The following is a 16,349-nucleotide window of genomic DNA, read 5'->3' on the forward strand; positions in this document are numbered from 1 at the left end:
ATAATGTTTTGTGGTCATGCCAGAATTCTCTGTAGTATATTTAAATTTCTTTGCAATAAAGTAAGAATAGAATTTGATTGAAAGTACCTAAGTCGTAGTAATTCGCTAACTGAATAATAAAAATAATAGGGCCTCAGATTTCTGCAATGCAACATTTATAATTTAGGCAAGTGGTTGATCGACCTTACAGCATCATTCATTTTTGGGATAATGACATGCCTTATAGGTTTCACGCTGTATTCGTAACTGTATGAAAACGTTTAATATGCGCACATAGAAATAAAAATCATTCGTGCACAGCCGGGTTCACACTCGCTACCGCAGAGTTGAGACTTGAGAGTTGCAACGTTAATCGCTGGGTACTGGTATTAGTATAGCTTAATACTGCTTAGTTAAATAAATCGAAGATAAATAAATATCGAATTACATATATATAATTTACAATATCAATATGTTTCTTTATTGTTGTTTAGAACATCGGTCTTAGTATAAAATAAAAAATATTATTTCCTTTTACTATCACGTAACATCTTCAAGGACAAATCAGCGATTGTCCCTTGACATCTTGACACAATAATTGTCAATTTTTGTCATTATTTAAATGACAATGACGTGTTATTTACGAAAACAAAAAGTTAAATGTCTTACGTTAGCTGAAGGTAACAAATGCATGTAAATTAGAGAAAATCGTACAAATAGGTTATTTCCAAAAATAGCCTTGATGCACCGGAAGTGAGACGGCGATGAGAGCTATCGGATCAATACACAAATGCTGTCTATGACTTGTATTAACAATTATTAAATTAAAGAAATATATTAATTTTTTGTATGGATACAAGATAATAATATATGCTAAATTTTTAGGGGAATACTTTAATTTTAAATGTAAAAACAAGGGTTTATTTAAGCATTTCTTCATATTTTTTTGATGGCAACATTTCTAGATCAAACTTTTTCGTTAGTGAATAAAAAAATATTTTTTTGTTTATGATATTATTTTTGCATCTTGTAATACTATGATTCGATTGTACAATAATTTACTATCGATATACTTATTCGACATAACGAAATTGGAGGTAAAAATAAAATGACGATTAAAGGAAAGTGTTCATATTATAAAGAGGAATATTGTTTATTAAAGAAAAAAATCATAACACTAATAATTTACTACTGGTCTGCTAATCTAGTCACAATTTAAAAAAAAAATTAAATTACAGCACAACGGACTGTAATACTTAAAAAATATTACTACAAGACTTTTATTTCTAATGGATCATCAATTTCTTAAATCATAAACGATTATCGTTCTGAAAAGTGACATTGGTCCGTATTCGATTATCGAACGCTGACTCAGTGTTGCTATAATCTATTTCTATGTTAAATTACATCACCATATTTTCATGGCAGTGGCACGCATTTGGGACTTGGACTTTTCGTGACAGCATGTCATTTTCGACATTTGATTGATAATTTTCCAAAGATCCATCAAATTAGTTTGTTTGAAAGTTACTTTAGGCGCTAAGTGTGTATATTTTTAAGTTTCTACGTTAAAATAAGAATGTGAGTGAACAGGACCCGTGTTTGGTTAGCGCGGTTCAAGGTACCCAAGATGAGTGCCCAGAAATGCGTTGTTGAGGGCTGCAACTTGGAATATGATGTAGTGTGCAGTTTCTCCTTCTACAAGTGAGTGTTTTCCCGCCTTTTATTCAATTGTATTTGAAAATTCCTTATTGCTTTGTATAGGATATCTCGGGCTTCGCCCATTGACCTCGAAGCGTTGTTCCCACCAAAAGCGCTTGATAACGCTAGCCTATACATTTAGATCCTATTGGATGTTTACATTTTGTCTCAATCCATAACAACATGTTAACTGACTATAAAGTGTCTTAACTTGAGAGATTTCATGCAAATATGATTTCAAAATGCAATATGTTCAATTTAAATAACATGTATTTTTTTGGTTGAAAACTGAACTCTATTTATATTGGTATAAGGGTCATAAATAAAACTAACATTTGATGGATTTGTCATCATTAAATTTCTCTTAATCCTTGCAATAAAGTTACTTTCTATTTTTTTCTTTATTAATGAATATAAATGTTTGTTTATTATTATGAAATATACTTTCAAGTTAAAAAAAAATTTGAACTACTTTTAATGAGAAGCATAAAACCAATATTAGAACTACATAAATACTCTTATTAACAAACTGTATTATTAAACAAAAATATGGAGGTTACATGGTTCAGTGGTAAAGTAATTGGTTTAAAGCATTGAATTCCCATGATTTTCTATTAAAAATTAAATTTTAGTAATGAAAAATTTATCTATATATATATATTTTTCGGTCTTGTGATTGTACTTTAGTTTATTACTAAAATAGCCAATATTATTTCTAATATCTTTATTACTTTAATAAGGATCAAACATCAACTTATCTTAGTACAGTATTCATTTGTCTATTTAATGTATATGTTGCACTCCAACAATTGAAGAGCATAGGGACTACTTTTTCTACGAAGATGAAGCAAAAGGACAGAATGGGGTTGCTTTTATGATAGATAAAGAACTCATGGAATGAAAATCATGGAGTTTAAATGTGAATCCATAAGAATACTAGTATTGTATGGTGGACTCAATTTCCGCACTTAGACGTTCATTAAGTCCGTTGTGCGTAAGAAGAATAGCAGCATATTAATCATGAGGCTACCTGGTGCTAACAATAACAAGTAGTTCAGATTCATGTACGACAAAGGCTTCAACCTATGAACTAAAAAACTACTTCTATAGACAGAAAACACTTTATTACAATTGTAATTATTTTACATAATTAAAAATTTAAGTTTATAATATTACATAACTTCAATCCAGTAAAAAAGTGTTTTCTTTATATGTGTAAAACTTATGTAATTAAAAGACAATACTATACTTCTATAGAAACTTAAACTAAACTTTAGAAATGTTTCAAAAATATGATAATTATGGGCAGCTCTAATGGAAGAATGGTACTTAAAAGAGAAAGATACCATGAAGAATGCCCACAAAACCATATCAGTGAAGGAAACTCTTCCACACAGGCATCTTACCAATACTCACATATGGTTGCCCAACTTGTGACATACATCCTTCAAAGTAAACTAAGAACCTTCCAGCGAGGCATGGAGAGAAGCACCCTAGGATACAGGAGGAGTAACAAAAAGGGCCACATAAAAAAAAAATCACGCACAAGGTGTTGTTTGAAAAAGTAGACAAATCAAATGGCAATCGTAGGCCACATCACAAGAGATACAATAGGGAAGTGGACAAGGAAAACCACAGAATAGATTCCCAGGCTTGAATGCTTATCGTAATTGTGGAAACAGCTCAATAGATGGTGATAGAATTACTTACAACCAAACTTAGACCACTGACTCGACTTAGAACTAAAATAGATGTTATTGATGTGTTACTATTATTGTTTATCTTCTATATAGGCTTGTATCTTGTAGACTCCAAATAGAAGTGAATATATGCAAAAAAAATCATTAATTTTGGGATTTTTTCTTTTAGTGTTAATACCTCGTCAGAAGTGGATGAGAAGAGACAGGATTGGATTGAGGGGGCGATGCAAGAGGAGAGTGAGTGTCTCTGGCGACATGTTAACTTACAGTTGTGTGGGTATGTACATTTACCCTGTTGCCATAAGAATTATTTTTAAGTATTAATAACATCAACACACAATTGTTTTCCCGAGTATCAAATACAGGAATTATTAAATAGGAGTAATTTATTAGGCATGCTTAGTTTCCACTTATCCTACTAGTAATTAGTACAAGTTAAACTGAAACGTAATAGTTTGCTAAACTGTCGTAACATGACATCAGTAAATTTAGTTAATCAATACAAATTATATATATCTGAGTCTGAGGAGAGATTCAGAGTCGATACTTAATGTAAGTAGTCATATTAACCTAAGTGTGAACACTGGTATGGTTACCTATTATTGAAATGAGCAACTAATCTGACAGATAATGAGATTGATTTAAAAGATATAGAGAGAAAGGTTGAGAGATATTTTATTAATTAAATTTGCAGGTATCACTTTGAGTTGGACTCTCAGGGACTTTGGATAGACTCACCAATGCTACCTGAGCTCCTGTCGCCTCATGAACAAGCTGCATTGAGACAAACCCCCGAAGAGAAAAAAGGTAATATATTATTTTACCGGGTAGAGTGTTGGCCTTGTCCCCTAATTTATTCCTGACTGCTCAATTGGATGTTATGCAAACCACATTTATTCATATAGTGAAGAGAAAAACAGTGAGAAAAAAACCTTTATTTGAAGAATACAATATTTACAATATAACGTCTTCTAATGATAAAATTGTTTTATAAATAAAAATGTATTGCTAGGCTCAAAACTCGAAAAATCGAAAAATTGTAAAAAATATTTCAATTTTGTTTTATTTAGTTCTTAGGTTTTTGTTCCGGAATAGTGAACAGTTTATGGTTTAGCATAGAATTTTTTTCCATGTTTAGGTATATAGCTACTAAAAAGACAGGCTAAATAAAAAATTATATTATGGCGAAACGAAGTTCGTGGGGGCAGCTAGTGTCTAATAGTTTTAATTTTTAATCGTATGAAGTTTGACATATTGTGACAAGATGTAACTTGAGATACAAATTCGATTTTGGACCTAAATATGACTCCCATTTGTCAGAGACAATACGTTTGTGACGGATGACAGTTGCGCAGTATTGACTTCGAATGTCAGTTATCACCCTTTTTTTTTTTTTTTTAATATTATGGCAACAGCTTCAACTTAGTTATCAGCCTTAAACACCGCTATATATCCCTAATATACAATTGTTAATAGACTCAGTGGGGGTCTTTTCATGGCTAGATTTATTATTTTGGTACCACAGGCGAACTTCTTTTGTTTATTGAAGTAAAAATAAACTTGCGTTCGGCTTCACACGGCTGTATCTTTATCGCGGACGTTTTTGTAGATCTTAAGGACCTATATGGTTGCCTTACACCAAAAAAGGACATTGTTTCTTTCCATTTTTCATCATGTTTTCTTGAAGTAGGGAGAATGGAAAAAATATATGGTGGAGTTGGGTTTATGTATCCAATTTGAAAGATCGATACACGATTTAAATAACTTCGCTCGATAGAAGAATCCAAACATAGCCAATTTTTGACACTTTGAATTCATTTTATAACGAAAATGTATATAGAACATGATTTTTAAATTTACACGATATATTTTATCGCAAGCCAAGTAATACATTTCAGGAAAAAAAATGATAAAATCACATTAATTTAATGTTTTACAAAACTAATTGTTATTACGGGCCGGCGCGCCTCAGTGCTCCAGCTCTCCACTGCGCCCCGCAGTCCACCCCGAGACACTGATACAGCAATTCGCGCTGGGATAGGGCCTTAATGTCTTCTATAAAACAGTAGTAGATAATATTAACAATAAAGCGTAATTCAATCCCCGCCCCGCATCGTTACGTTTTACAAAAGGACCCCCCCCCCTAAAATTCGTTACGTAATACTTGAACTCGTGTTATCGTGCCTCTACACAAAGCAATATACGCTAATACAATTGAGAGAAATTAAAAGTATGTTTTTAATTTTCTTTCCGTGTCACATCACAATATGGCCTTTAATTTTACGTAAAAATCATACTATCAAACAAAACCTTTCAACAAGGCTCGCTTTGTGAGATATAGTCACATACGAGTACAAAAGCCACTCGAAAACAGTCTCAATATGTATATTTATTTGCTATTTAAGATATTTCGTCATACCATCGATTCAGCGTTATATTTGATTTTTCGATGATTATTATTATTATTAAAGTTTTATTAATCCATACAACAATTGGTTAGTTTGCATTCCTTAATATTAGTATTGGTTGTGTTAGTATAAATTTATTTTTAGTTTTCTAGTTATTGTATGGCCCCTTTTAGGGTAAAAGCCTCCTCCATATTTTTCCATTTCTCTTTGTCTTGAGCAACATTTATCCAGTTTTTCCCTGCTAATTCTATAATGTCATCTGTCCATCTTTTCTTTTGTCGTGAGATAGCGCTATTCGTCACATAAAGTCCATCATAAGTTATGAGTCCGATGAATGTCAAATAGCATAATTTATCTTCCAAATAATTTATGTGTTGCATAGCTATTTGGTACTTTATCCATACATTGTGAAATAGACCCTAAATATAATACTAAAATAAATTGAAAAGTTTAGTCCAAATGGCAGTGTAATACGGTCCGCTAGGCGTTATTGCGAACTGTAGCATCGACTCCCGGTAGGTCCTTCCTGGGAGATACTACTTCCAATTTAAAAACAGCATGAGGAGTATGCTCTGTGGCCTCTGGCTTCAAAGGCCGGTAACGTACCCACTAAAATGGGTTGCTATGGCCTGCGATTACTGCCTTTGATGGGTTTCCCGTAGGCTCGTTAGGGAGTGTTCAAGTATTACGTCACGCAATTTTTGGAGATTATTGAGTACCCAATAACGCGCCGTGACGTTTTCTGTACACAAGTATTGTAAAACGTTTCGTGACCACCTAGTGACTATATACCTAAAAGTTACCATTATGTAGTCTGAAGTACTGGAAAGTCGAAAATAATATATGTATTAACAATAACGCGTAATTCAATCCCCGGCCGCATCGTAACGTTTTACAAAAGGACCCCCCCCCCTAAATTCGTTACGTAATTCTTGAACGCTTCCTTAGCTCCCCCTTCCTTTAAAGAAACTTTAAATGGGAGCGTTCCCTCGCTGTACGCTGAACCCCACAGCCCAAGAGCCTCTATTCCAAAGGGAACAAAATCAAAGTTGGATGAAATTTTATTACTTTCCACCTGCTCTGCCTTTCAGCCGAAAGGGAGCGTTCAAGTATTACGTAACGCAATTTTTGGAGATTATTGACCCCCCCCCATGTATCTCGCCGTAACGATTTTCAGTACAGTACTGTACTCAAGTATAGTAAAACGTTTTGTGACCACCTTGTGTCTCTTTAGTTACTATTATGTGGTGTAAGTCGAAAATAATATTAACAATAACGCGTAATTCAATCCCCGCCCCGCATCGTAACGTTTTACAAAAGCACTCCCCCCCCTCCCAAAACGCGTTACGTAATACTTGAACGCTCCTAAAGTAAAAAGCCACCTCTCATGCATTGACATAATTATTATATTCAAAGTTTTGCTTATTTCGGAGAAATAAGAACCCATATTCTATGTAAAGAAATCTTTTATTGTTATATACCGTGGGAACGATTCATAAAAATTGGTTTCTTTTGTTTGTGTTTTCGTTTGTTATAATAATATTCAGACTTCATCTATATAGATATGGGAAAATAAAGCGTACTCGCTATTGAGATACTTAGATTGCCCTCTTATTGCAGGGTCAACTTACCAAGACCTTTTCGCAAAATTCGCTAAAGGGAACCAAAAAGGTACTAAAACCCAATGTAATATAGATGTTACGCATGAGTTAGAAAGTATCAAACGTATTCATTCCCTTGGAAACCGTGTTCGTCAAATATTGGTGTGAAACATTCATTGTCCCCTAGATACGGGATCTTATATTTGATGTCCGAATTTGATTCCTCACTCGTCAATAAACGTGGAATTATAAAAATACCATAATACAGGGTGTCTCAATAGGAAGTTCGTATTTAGTTGATCGATTAAAAAAAAGTAGTATCTTATCTTCTATATATATATAATGAAAATGGTCTTCGTTTGAGGCTCAATCACGCCTAAACCACTGATCGTATCGACATGAAACTACTGCCATTCGATGCGAAATTTTTCCTAGATGGTTTATGGCTCTATGCATAAAATATATAAATATAAATAATAAATACTATATAAATTCCAACGTTCCTTCATTTTTTTATTGCTGTTTTACTTTTATGAAAATTTATACATACGGACTTCACCGCGGAAACATTCGGGGAGGCTTCCTAGAACCTCAAAACGTCAACGTCTGTTAAAAAGGGGGGTGGTGTCAATAATCTCCAAAATTGCATTACGTAATACTTGAACATTTTCACACAACGCTAAATAAATAAATGTTACCTTTCTTTTGAGACACCTGTCGGTTAGAATGATTGCCTTCACCGTAGGAGCAAGTGCTCAAGCGCACAAATTCTATTGGTGCAGTCGCTATTCGTACGTACTCAGGGATGAAGGTCTGGTAACAAAAAAACTTGGCGGTTAAAAAGAGTGGCGGAGTGTTTATTGCCAGTTCTTCTCTTCCGTTCTACGTCCTTGATGAGAACTGGCAGTAGATGTAAAATTAGAAGCATTTCATTTTTTTTTTTAAGTTATTATTCTTTAGGCGCGTTATGAAAAATTGATGAGTGAAATTTTACGATGCGCGCGCACCGTGACACAAAATTAACAGAATGATGTTGCCCACGGATGATGAAACGGCATTGGACATAATTTTAAAACAACATTCGAATAATAATAGAATTTATGTTACACTTAATGTAAGAGAATAATAATCAATATTTATTTATTTAATTTTTCAAATGTAAACTGAACTTTATTGACTATCATGACTCATTTTCCAGTCTTTGATTATTTAATTGTAATTAATTATTTGCATGCAATCAAAAACTATTTTTAATAATGCCAAAGAAGTATAACTTCTTACGCGCGTACAATAAGTACACGCACTCTTTTTTTTAAGTTTATAAGTGTACAATGTGTGTAATGAATAAATGATTTTGTTATGAATTGGTTCTGGGAGGAACATTCCTTAGGAGTTGGCATCAGTCCATCTCTACTAGTACAATTTCCTTTTTACCTTCCGTTTGATTCTTATTAAAATTATAATTATTTGTTACAGCCGCGGAAATAATTCGCGTGGAACACAACTATAGTATGGAGGCATGCAAGCAGGAGCCGGAATCTATTTCTCGTCTGAATGTCAGGCAATTGGTTGATACACTCGGTTATCTGTAAGTACCTATTTTACGTGTAATTTGCACACACTCACACATGTACATGATTAATACGAAAAAGATAGTTGAATAATAACACTTTATTTATGAAAAATAATATTATCTATAGTTATCACATACAAAAAAGTTAATACATGCAGTCTTATTAATAAACATCTTACGAATTTTGTGTTTCTAATTAAGTTGGGCACAATATAGCTTTTTATAAATTTGAGGAATACTTAAATGATCCTAATCTTTGGGATTGATTTGCTCCAGTTCAAACAATTAGTATGACAATACTTGGCGATTAACAAGAGTGGCGGAAAGTTTCTTGCCAGTTCTTCTTACCCGCTCTACGCCCTTGACTTGCGAACTGGTAGTAAATGTAAATTTAGAATTAACTTATTTCTGACAATTCATAAGTGTACTTGTTTACCTACATGAATAAAGATATTTTTAGTTTGATATGTCACAAGAAATTGGTATGTTATATTGATATTTATTTCGTAATCTTACAACTAACATAAATTATATATCTTAATGTATATAAATTACGTGTCACGTTGTTTGTCCGCTATGGCCTCCTAAACTACCGAACCGATTTCAATCAAATTTGCACACCGTGTGCAGTTTGATCCAACTTAAAAGATAGCTTACATCTCAATTTATACCCGCAATATTATTTTATTGCAAAATATTTGTTTATTGTTTCATAGTCACAATTCAAACAGATGGCGCTGTGATGAAAGTACCAACGTTTCAATTAAGCCACAATTTAATGGCATAACCACCAAAACAGCATGGTGGTCCCCATGACTGGTGCTCTCCTACCGTTTCCCTTGAATAGGTTACTTCTATGTAATATAACTAAAACCTTAGCCACAGCAACGCTTGGCCGGTCTGCTAGTATATATATATAACAAAAAGGCTCAAACATTTACGAAAGGAAAACAATAAACATTATTAAATACATTTAACTGAGTAATACCTGATTTGGGTGTGTTATGTGAAATTGAAGATATGTCAAAAGACATAGGTCACAAAAAATAATCTATCAGTAAAGTATTTTTTTAGCTAATGGTAACTAAATTATTACTTATATTTTATTACAGATCCCTCAAGAACCTTCAGAAGAAGCAATTATGGGTGGTGAAAGTGGAAAGTGATAAAGCTGAAGCCTCCATCACTCAGTCGGAGCAGGTCATCACTAAGATGCAGGATCCTAAACAGATTATAGAGGTAAAATTAACTTTAGTTTAAGGCCGATTTACATTATCTTAGTGTTTAGGAGAGTGCTTTAGGATAGTACTTTAGGGCCGATTTACATTATCTTAGTGTTTAGGAGAGTGCTTTAGTACAACTTGAAAGGCAAGTTCTTTAGCGTAGCGTTTACTAAAGCAAGTAGCGTTTACATGTTTCAACTAAAGTACTATCCTAAAGCACTCTCCTACACACTAAGATAATGTAAATCGGCCCTTAGTTGAAACATGTAAACGCTACTTGCTTTAGTACGGTTCTACTTGACATTCAAGTTGAATCAAAATAGATTCGCTTTTTATTTTTGTTTCAAGTGATACACCTCCCGCTCCCGCGAAACCCCCGCGATCTTCCCTCGTTGTGTGTAAACACGTAATTTAGTAAAATCGAATGTTTGTGGAACGTTAAAAACAATTTATACAAAAACAAACAGGCTAGGCATTTGGCATACACTGCCTTAAAAGAAGCTATTTTGTTTATTATTTATATTTAGTTTATTCATTTCGAATAAAATGTCGTCTTCTATTTGTTCCATAACTACAGTTAGTATTTTGCGTAGAATAGAGCGTATTTGCCGACGTCGTTGCGCGTTCATTGTGGCGCTGTAATGATACTCTACTGGAAGAAATGTAAACGTTCACTCGCAACGCACTAAAGCACTAAAGAACTTGCCTTTCAAGTTGTACTAAAGCACTCTCCTAAACACTAAGATAATGTAAATCGGCCTTTAGTTATGATTTTAGAAAGCAGCATTGGTCTAAAGGCAGGTCGTAGGTTCGATCCCCGGCTGTACATCAATGGACTTACTATTTATATGCGCATTAAACACGAAGCTCGTCCGGCGAAGGAATGCATAGTGAGGCACGCCTAAGACCCAAAAAATTATAAGGCACTTGCATACAGATATCTGAGGTCCAGACCTAAAAGATTGTAGCGCCACTGGTTTTTTTATATATCAAAAATTCGTTATACATTTAATGTATATTAGAAAATTCTATAAATACTAGAATAAATTCCTAAAACGAAAGTGCTGACTTCCTCTTAGCAAATGATTTTATTTAAAACTAAAAAAGAAAAATAAAAATTTAGGGGTCTACCCCTAACATTTTGGGGGATGAAAAATGGATATTGGCCGATTCTCATAGATACCGGATAAGCACAAATAATTTCATCAAAATCGGTCAAGCCGTTTCGGAGGAGTATGGCAACGTAAAGTGTGACACGAGAATTTTATATATTAGATATAAAAAAAGAAATTATTAATACTTTCATAAAAATAAATTTATTTTCTTAATAAGGTACACATATAATCACATATACAAATTAAATAACTGAAAATGTCCAATAATGTGCAACAATTACGGCGAACACTACAGTGACATAGAAATAATATTTCAAATATAGTAATTTGATTCAAACATATAACTTCAATATACAATTTGTTGTATATCTTTATGTAACGGTACATATTAATATTAAATGAACCTTACAGATAATCCCACAAACATCTCAATCAGTAGACAATAGTCTTCAAAACCAGACTGAAGTGCTTCAAATGATAGATGATGGCACAATTGGAGATAACTTCATATACGAGATCGCTGAAGAACAAGAGATAACCATGGATGAAGTGAAGGAAATACCCGCTGCTGAAAATCAGGTATATTATAAGTCAGTTCTTGATTTTAGTCTGGTAAAAAAAAAAATTATCTAACAGGTAACACAATGAAATTAAAATAAAAATGAAGTTTAAACAATTAAAATTTATTTAAATTGGTATAATTGTTTAGTAGGGCTTACATTTACTAGCAGACCGGCCAAGCGTTGCTGTGGCTAAGGTTTTTGTTATATTACATAGTAGTAACCTATTCAAGGGAAACGGTAGGAGAACACCAGTAATGGAGACCACCATGCTTTTTTGGTGGTTATGCCATTAAATTGTAGCTTATGTGAAACGTTGGTACTTTCAACACAGCGCCATCTGCTAGAATTGTAACTGTCAAATTATAATCAAATAATTTGCAATAAAATAATATTGCAGGTATAAATGAAGATGTAAGCTTTCCTATCAGATCAAACCGCGCACGGTGTGCAAATTTGATTGAAATCGGTTCAGTAGTTAAGGAGTCCATAGCGGACAAACAACGTGACACGTAAATTATATATATTAAGATTACAGTATACTACATTTACGTAGGATTTACTTCAGTACTGGAGATCATTTTTAAAACCCGAGATTTGTTAGGCAGCTTATACATTTTAGATAACTTATATATTTAAAATATACTTGTATATTAGTAATCAACGCATAGTTATTATACATTTTTATTTTCTAGGAGTGGACAGTTAACATAATACCGGACGACTCTAAACCCAAATATGCGTACATCAAACATTGCAACTCGGGCAAGAAGAAGCGACACTTCACATCAGAAATGAATACCATCTCTTTACAAGGTAATTATTACTTCTATTATTCAGCTAAAATATATTAAACAAACTAAACATTAATGTATCTAACTCTGTATGTTAAACATTGTATTTTTGAAGTGAAACTTCTTTATCGGGGTTGGAAAAAATTTTAGTGTAACATTTTTTCGTTACGCGTCACATTTTTCCGTTACGCGCCATCTTTTGAAGTGATACTTCTTTATCGACGTATGGGAGAAATTTTGTAGCAGGTTACGCGCCATGTTGCTTTTTGAAGTCAAACTAATCGGCGTTGGAAAAATTTTTTCACACATTTGTCACATTTTTCGGTTACGCGCCATCTTTATCTTGTCCCTACCACGGTTGATCCAAAGAGATTCGAAGCCATTAGTAACAAAAATATATAATAACGATAACAATGATAGTAATACTAATAATTCTATTACAATTAATGAAATTCTGTAATAATCTTAGTACTACATAGTAGTACAGTAATAAGTTAAAATGAAATAATTGTATTTGTATTCATGTCTATGATAATAAAAGCCTTTTGTTAAACTTTATCTAATTTAACTTTATTTAACCAATTTCTGTAAAGTTGCATATAGTAGATCATTTTTCGAAAAATAAGGTCATAAAGAAGTTTCACTTCTTACGTGTGTACACCTAGTACACGCACACATTTTTATTTTTTTATGATTGGACAATTCACACCTATTGACCTAGTCCAACGGATATACATACATATTATACATAGATAGACCTAACACATATAAATACATATTTAAACACCCAAGACCTAAGCACAACACCAAATGCTCGTCACATCGATGTTTATCTCAGCCGGGGATCGAACCCGGGACCCATGGATTCGCAGTCAGGAACACTAGACTAATGAGCCGTCTTATTGCATGTATTATTTGTGATATCCTTTATCGTGACGACATGATGATGATGATGGCGTTGTAATAAGAAGTTAATTTTAGACTAAAAACTAATTGTTTACAGGTGACTTCGAAAACTACTACATCCTCCCCGATGTAGACCCTTCAGTCGGTGTTGAAATCACCACCAGCTACGACCAGGAGAACTACATAGTCGAAGAGTATCCCCACTTGGTCTTAGAGGAGCGACCGCGAAAGCGTGATCCCGAAAGAAAGAGGAAAAAAAAAACTCCTCCTACCGTCAGACAGCAAGTAAAGCAGATAAAAACCGAAATTGGTGAAGACTGGGTGATCGACAGTAATATATATGAAGAGCAAGATGAAGAATATGATGAGAAGAAAGCTGCCAGGGTGAGGAGAAAAAATAAAAAGTATTTGGGTTATGATTTTGTTACATAGACTTGTATCGTTTGAGTTGTACACAGGTATGAGATCCTGAGATGGAAATTTCATTAAAAATGTCAAAGGGTGCGTTCAAGTATTACGTAACGTATTTGGGGGGGGGGGTTCCTTTTGTAAAACGATGCGGGGCGGGGATTAAATTACGCGTTATTGTTGATATTTCACTTGGTGGTCACGAAAGGTTTTACTATACTTGGGTACTGAAAAACGTTACGGCGAGTTATATGGGGGGGGGGGGGTCAATAATCTCCAAAAATTGCGTTACCTAATACTTGAACGCTCCCAAAGTGATTGTTTGTATTTAGATATCACATACATACATTAAATTTCCTGTTTGATTCAAAAATTTGGGCAAAATTGAATTTAGGTACTGTTTAATATTCAATTCCACCTCAGGTATCAGTTCTTCGAAGGGATGAGCATGTTGCAATATTAAAAATACTACTGTCTATGGTTCATGGTCATAATGATTGGCAGTGAATAAATAATAAATTATCTGAATAGAATTTTGGATGACCCATAACATTTTGTTTTAGGTGTATTTAACTGATTTTTCAACGAATGTCTAATACAGAAAAGCCTAAAGGGAAACTATATATAAAGAAGGTCAGTTCTCACTCTCTTAAAACAGGGTCAGTAGTTATTGTAAAGAGGTCCTTTCGATTGATATTAGTGTGAAAAGATACATGGCAAATACTAAATGGAGAATAATTCCTGTGTAAAATCAACTCAAATAAGGAGCCGACTAAAAATCTTCAATTTCTACTCCTTAATTACATAACTGGAAATAAAACGTGTAGTATAGATATTAATATATTATAAATGTATTTTTTTGCTTCCTTAATAATCATTATTAGTGTAATTCACGTTATTAATATTAAGAAAATTTTCATCTACCCTCACAGTTAAGTTTAATTCCTAACAGAGATAATTTGGAGGGTAGATGAATATTTGATTGTTTGTCAATAGTATAGTTTTCTTTTAAAATAACTGCTTCAATCTTAGGTGATTTATTAATGTTGTTGGGGTAGTATTTAATTCAAAATGCTAATTGTGTTACTCCATGTTATTAATGTGGGGTGATTCACGTTTATAAAATGCACTATCCATTAAGTTAAATAAAATATAAAAAAATAGAGCACTATATTAAGAATGTGTAAAGCCAATTTTTATTAATTCAATTTAAATAAATCAAAACCAGCTAAGTAATTTAGATGTTCAGTCTTAAAAAATCAAGGGCTATATTTGTTTACTGACCACAGTTAAAATAACCCCTAACTCAAGGTAAGATCCAGAGTGGAGACTGAGATTTAAGTATGTCAAACCCAATATGTTTTTGACACACAGAAGTCCTACTTAGCGCTAAGTCTACTCTGAATCTTATCCCTAGCATTAATAGCAGGGTAAGGATAGCGCAATATCTGATGTACAATTCTCGTGTAAAAATCTCCATTTCTGCTGTATAATTTAATATGTCTAAAACTATTCATGTTAAATCAATGTTTACTTTGTACATCAGAAGAAACACTTAACATTAAAATAAATTTGTGAAAATTCAAGTATTTTGTGTAAAAAATTAGAAATCTTAAATATAAATAAATTATGTACAGATAATGGCTTTTCACCTAGTATAAATTAGCCATTCTTCCACAAAAATTATGTTTTTGAGTTTCGTTACGTACTGAATATAAGAACATTTTAAAGTTGTGTTTTATTTTATCCCTATCTATAATAATCGATCATAAAGCATTGAAGAGAAGGAACATCTTACTGTCCTAAACTAAACTCCTCCTCAGTCAAATTACTAAGGGGCTGTCCATTAATCACGTGACTTTTTGTACCCCTCCCTCCCCCATGGTGAAACGTAATGAGGTTTGAGACTACCCTCCCCCACCCCGCACCAAAAATCAAGTGTATTTGTACCTACAAAGAATCTAAATTTTTTATAATATAATTTTTAAATACTGGTATAAAGTATAATCTAATATTCCAGCAAAATTAAGGACCACGATAAAAATTGTGTAGATTGAAACGTTGCAGGTTGTTTTTGACTGGAATAAAAATAATGTTAAAGGAATGGTGTAATCATGCGAAAAACATATTATATTGTACATAAAGATATTTAATGTACATTGCCTAGGATTAACAAGACTTTCTTCAAAACAAACAACTGGATAAGCATCATGCAAGTCAGTTGTTGGCACTGTACTTTATTGAAGATCAAGATCAATTTCATCAACCCACTCGGCGTCTTTACGCGCACTACGCAGAGAATCTCTCTCGATCTACTGGTAACTGATCGATCGTTTTTCTAAGCCGCTTTTCGGTCGTAAAAATAAGTACACGTAATATCT

General features: G+C 33.2%; 1 protein-coding gene across 2 annotated transcripts; it reads left to right on the forward strand.

Moving 5' to 3' along the window:
- Positions 1 to 1,391: 1,391 nt before the first annotated feature.
- LOC125061107 lies at positions 1,392 to 15,698 on the forward strand. 2 transcript variants are annotated; one of them, XM_047666323.1, is made up of 9 exons: positions 1,392 to 1,683; positions 3,550 to 3,657; positions 4,075 to 4,187; positions 8,866 to 8,977; positions 10,075 to 10,201; positions 11,712 to 11,879; positions 12,556 to 12,676; positions 13,658 to 13,944; positions 14,532 to 15,698. In XM_047666323.1, exons 1-9 carry the CDS (start codon positions 1,610 to 1,612, stop codon positions 14,562 to 14,564), a joined length of 1,143 nt encoding a protein of 380 aa, XP_047522279.1. In that variant the 5' UTR covers positions 1,392 to 1,609; the 3' UTR covers positions 14,565 to 15,698. The 2 variants fall into 2 exon arrangements, with proteins under 2 accessions (XP_047522279.1, XP_047522278.1); XM_047666322.1 differs by lacking the exon at positions 14,532 to 15,698 and having other exon boundaries at positions 13,658 to 14,095.
- The last annotated feature ends 651 nt before the right edge of the window (positions 15,699 to 16,349 follow it).

This window comes from Pieris napi, chromosome 23 (genome assembly GCF_905475465.1).
Source record: "Pieris napi chromosome 23, ilPieNapi1.2, whole genome shotgun sequence".
NCBI lineage: Eukaryota > Metazoa > Arthropoda > Insecta > Lepidoptera > Pieridae > Pieris > Pieris napi.

What these genes read in the sequence shown, in the direction of transcription:
- LOC125061107 (XM_047666322.1), top strand. Translation starts at nt 1,610, where the DNA reads ATGAGTGCCCAGAAATGCGTTGTTGAGGGCTGCAACTTGGAATATGAT. An exon ending in AACCCCCGAAGAGAAAAAAG is followed by an intron (nt 4,188 to 8,865) that starts GTAATATATTAT and finishes TATTTGTTACAG; the next exon opens with CCGCGGAAATAATTCGCGTG. An exon ending in ATCCTAAACAGATTATAGAG is followed by an intron (nt 10,202 to 11,711) that starts GTAAAATTAACT and finishes TGAACCTTACAG; the next exon opens with ATAATCCCACAAACATCTCA.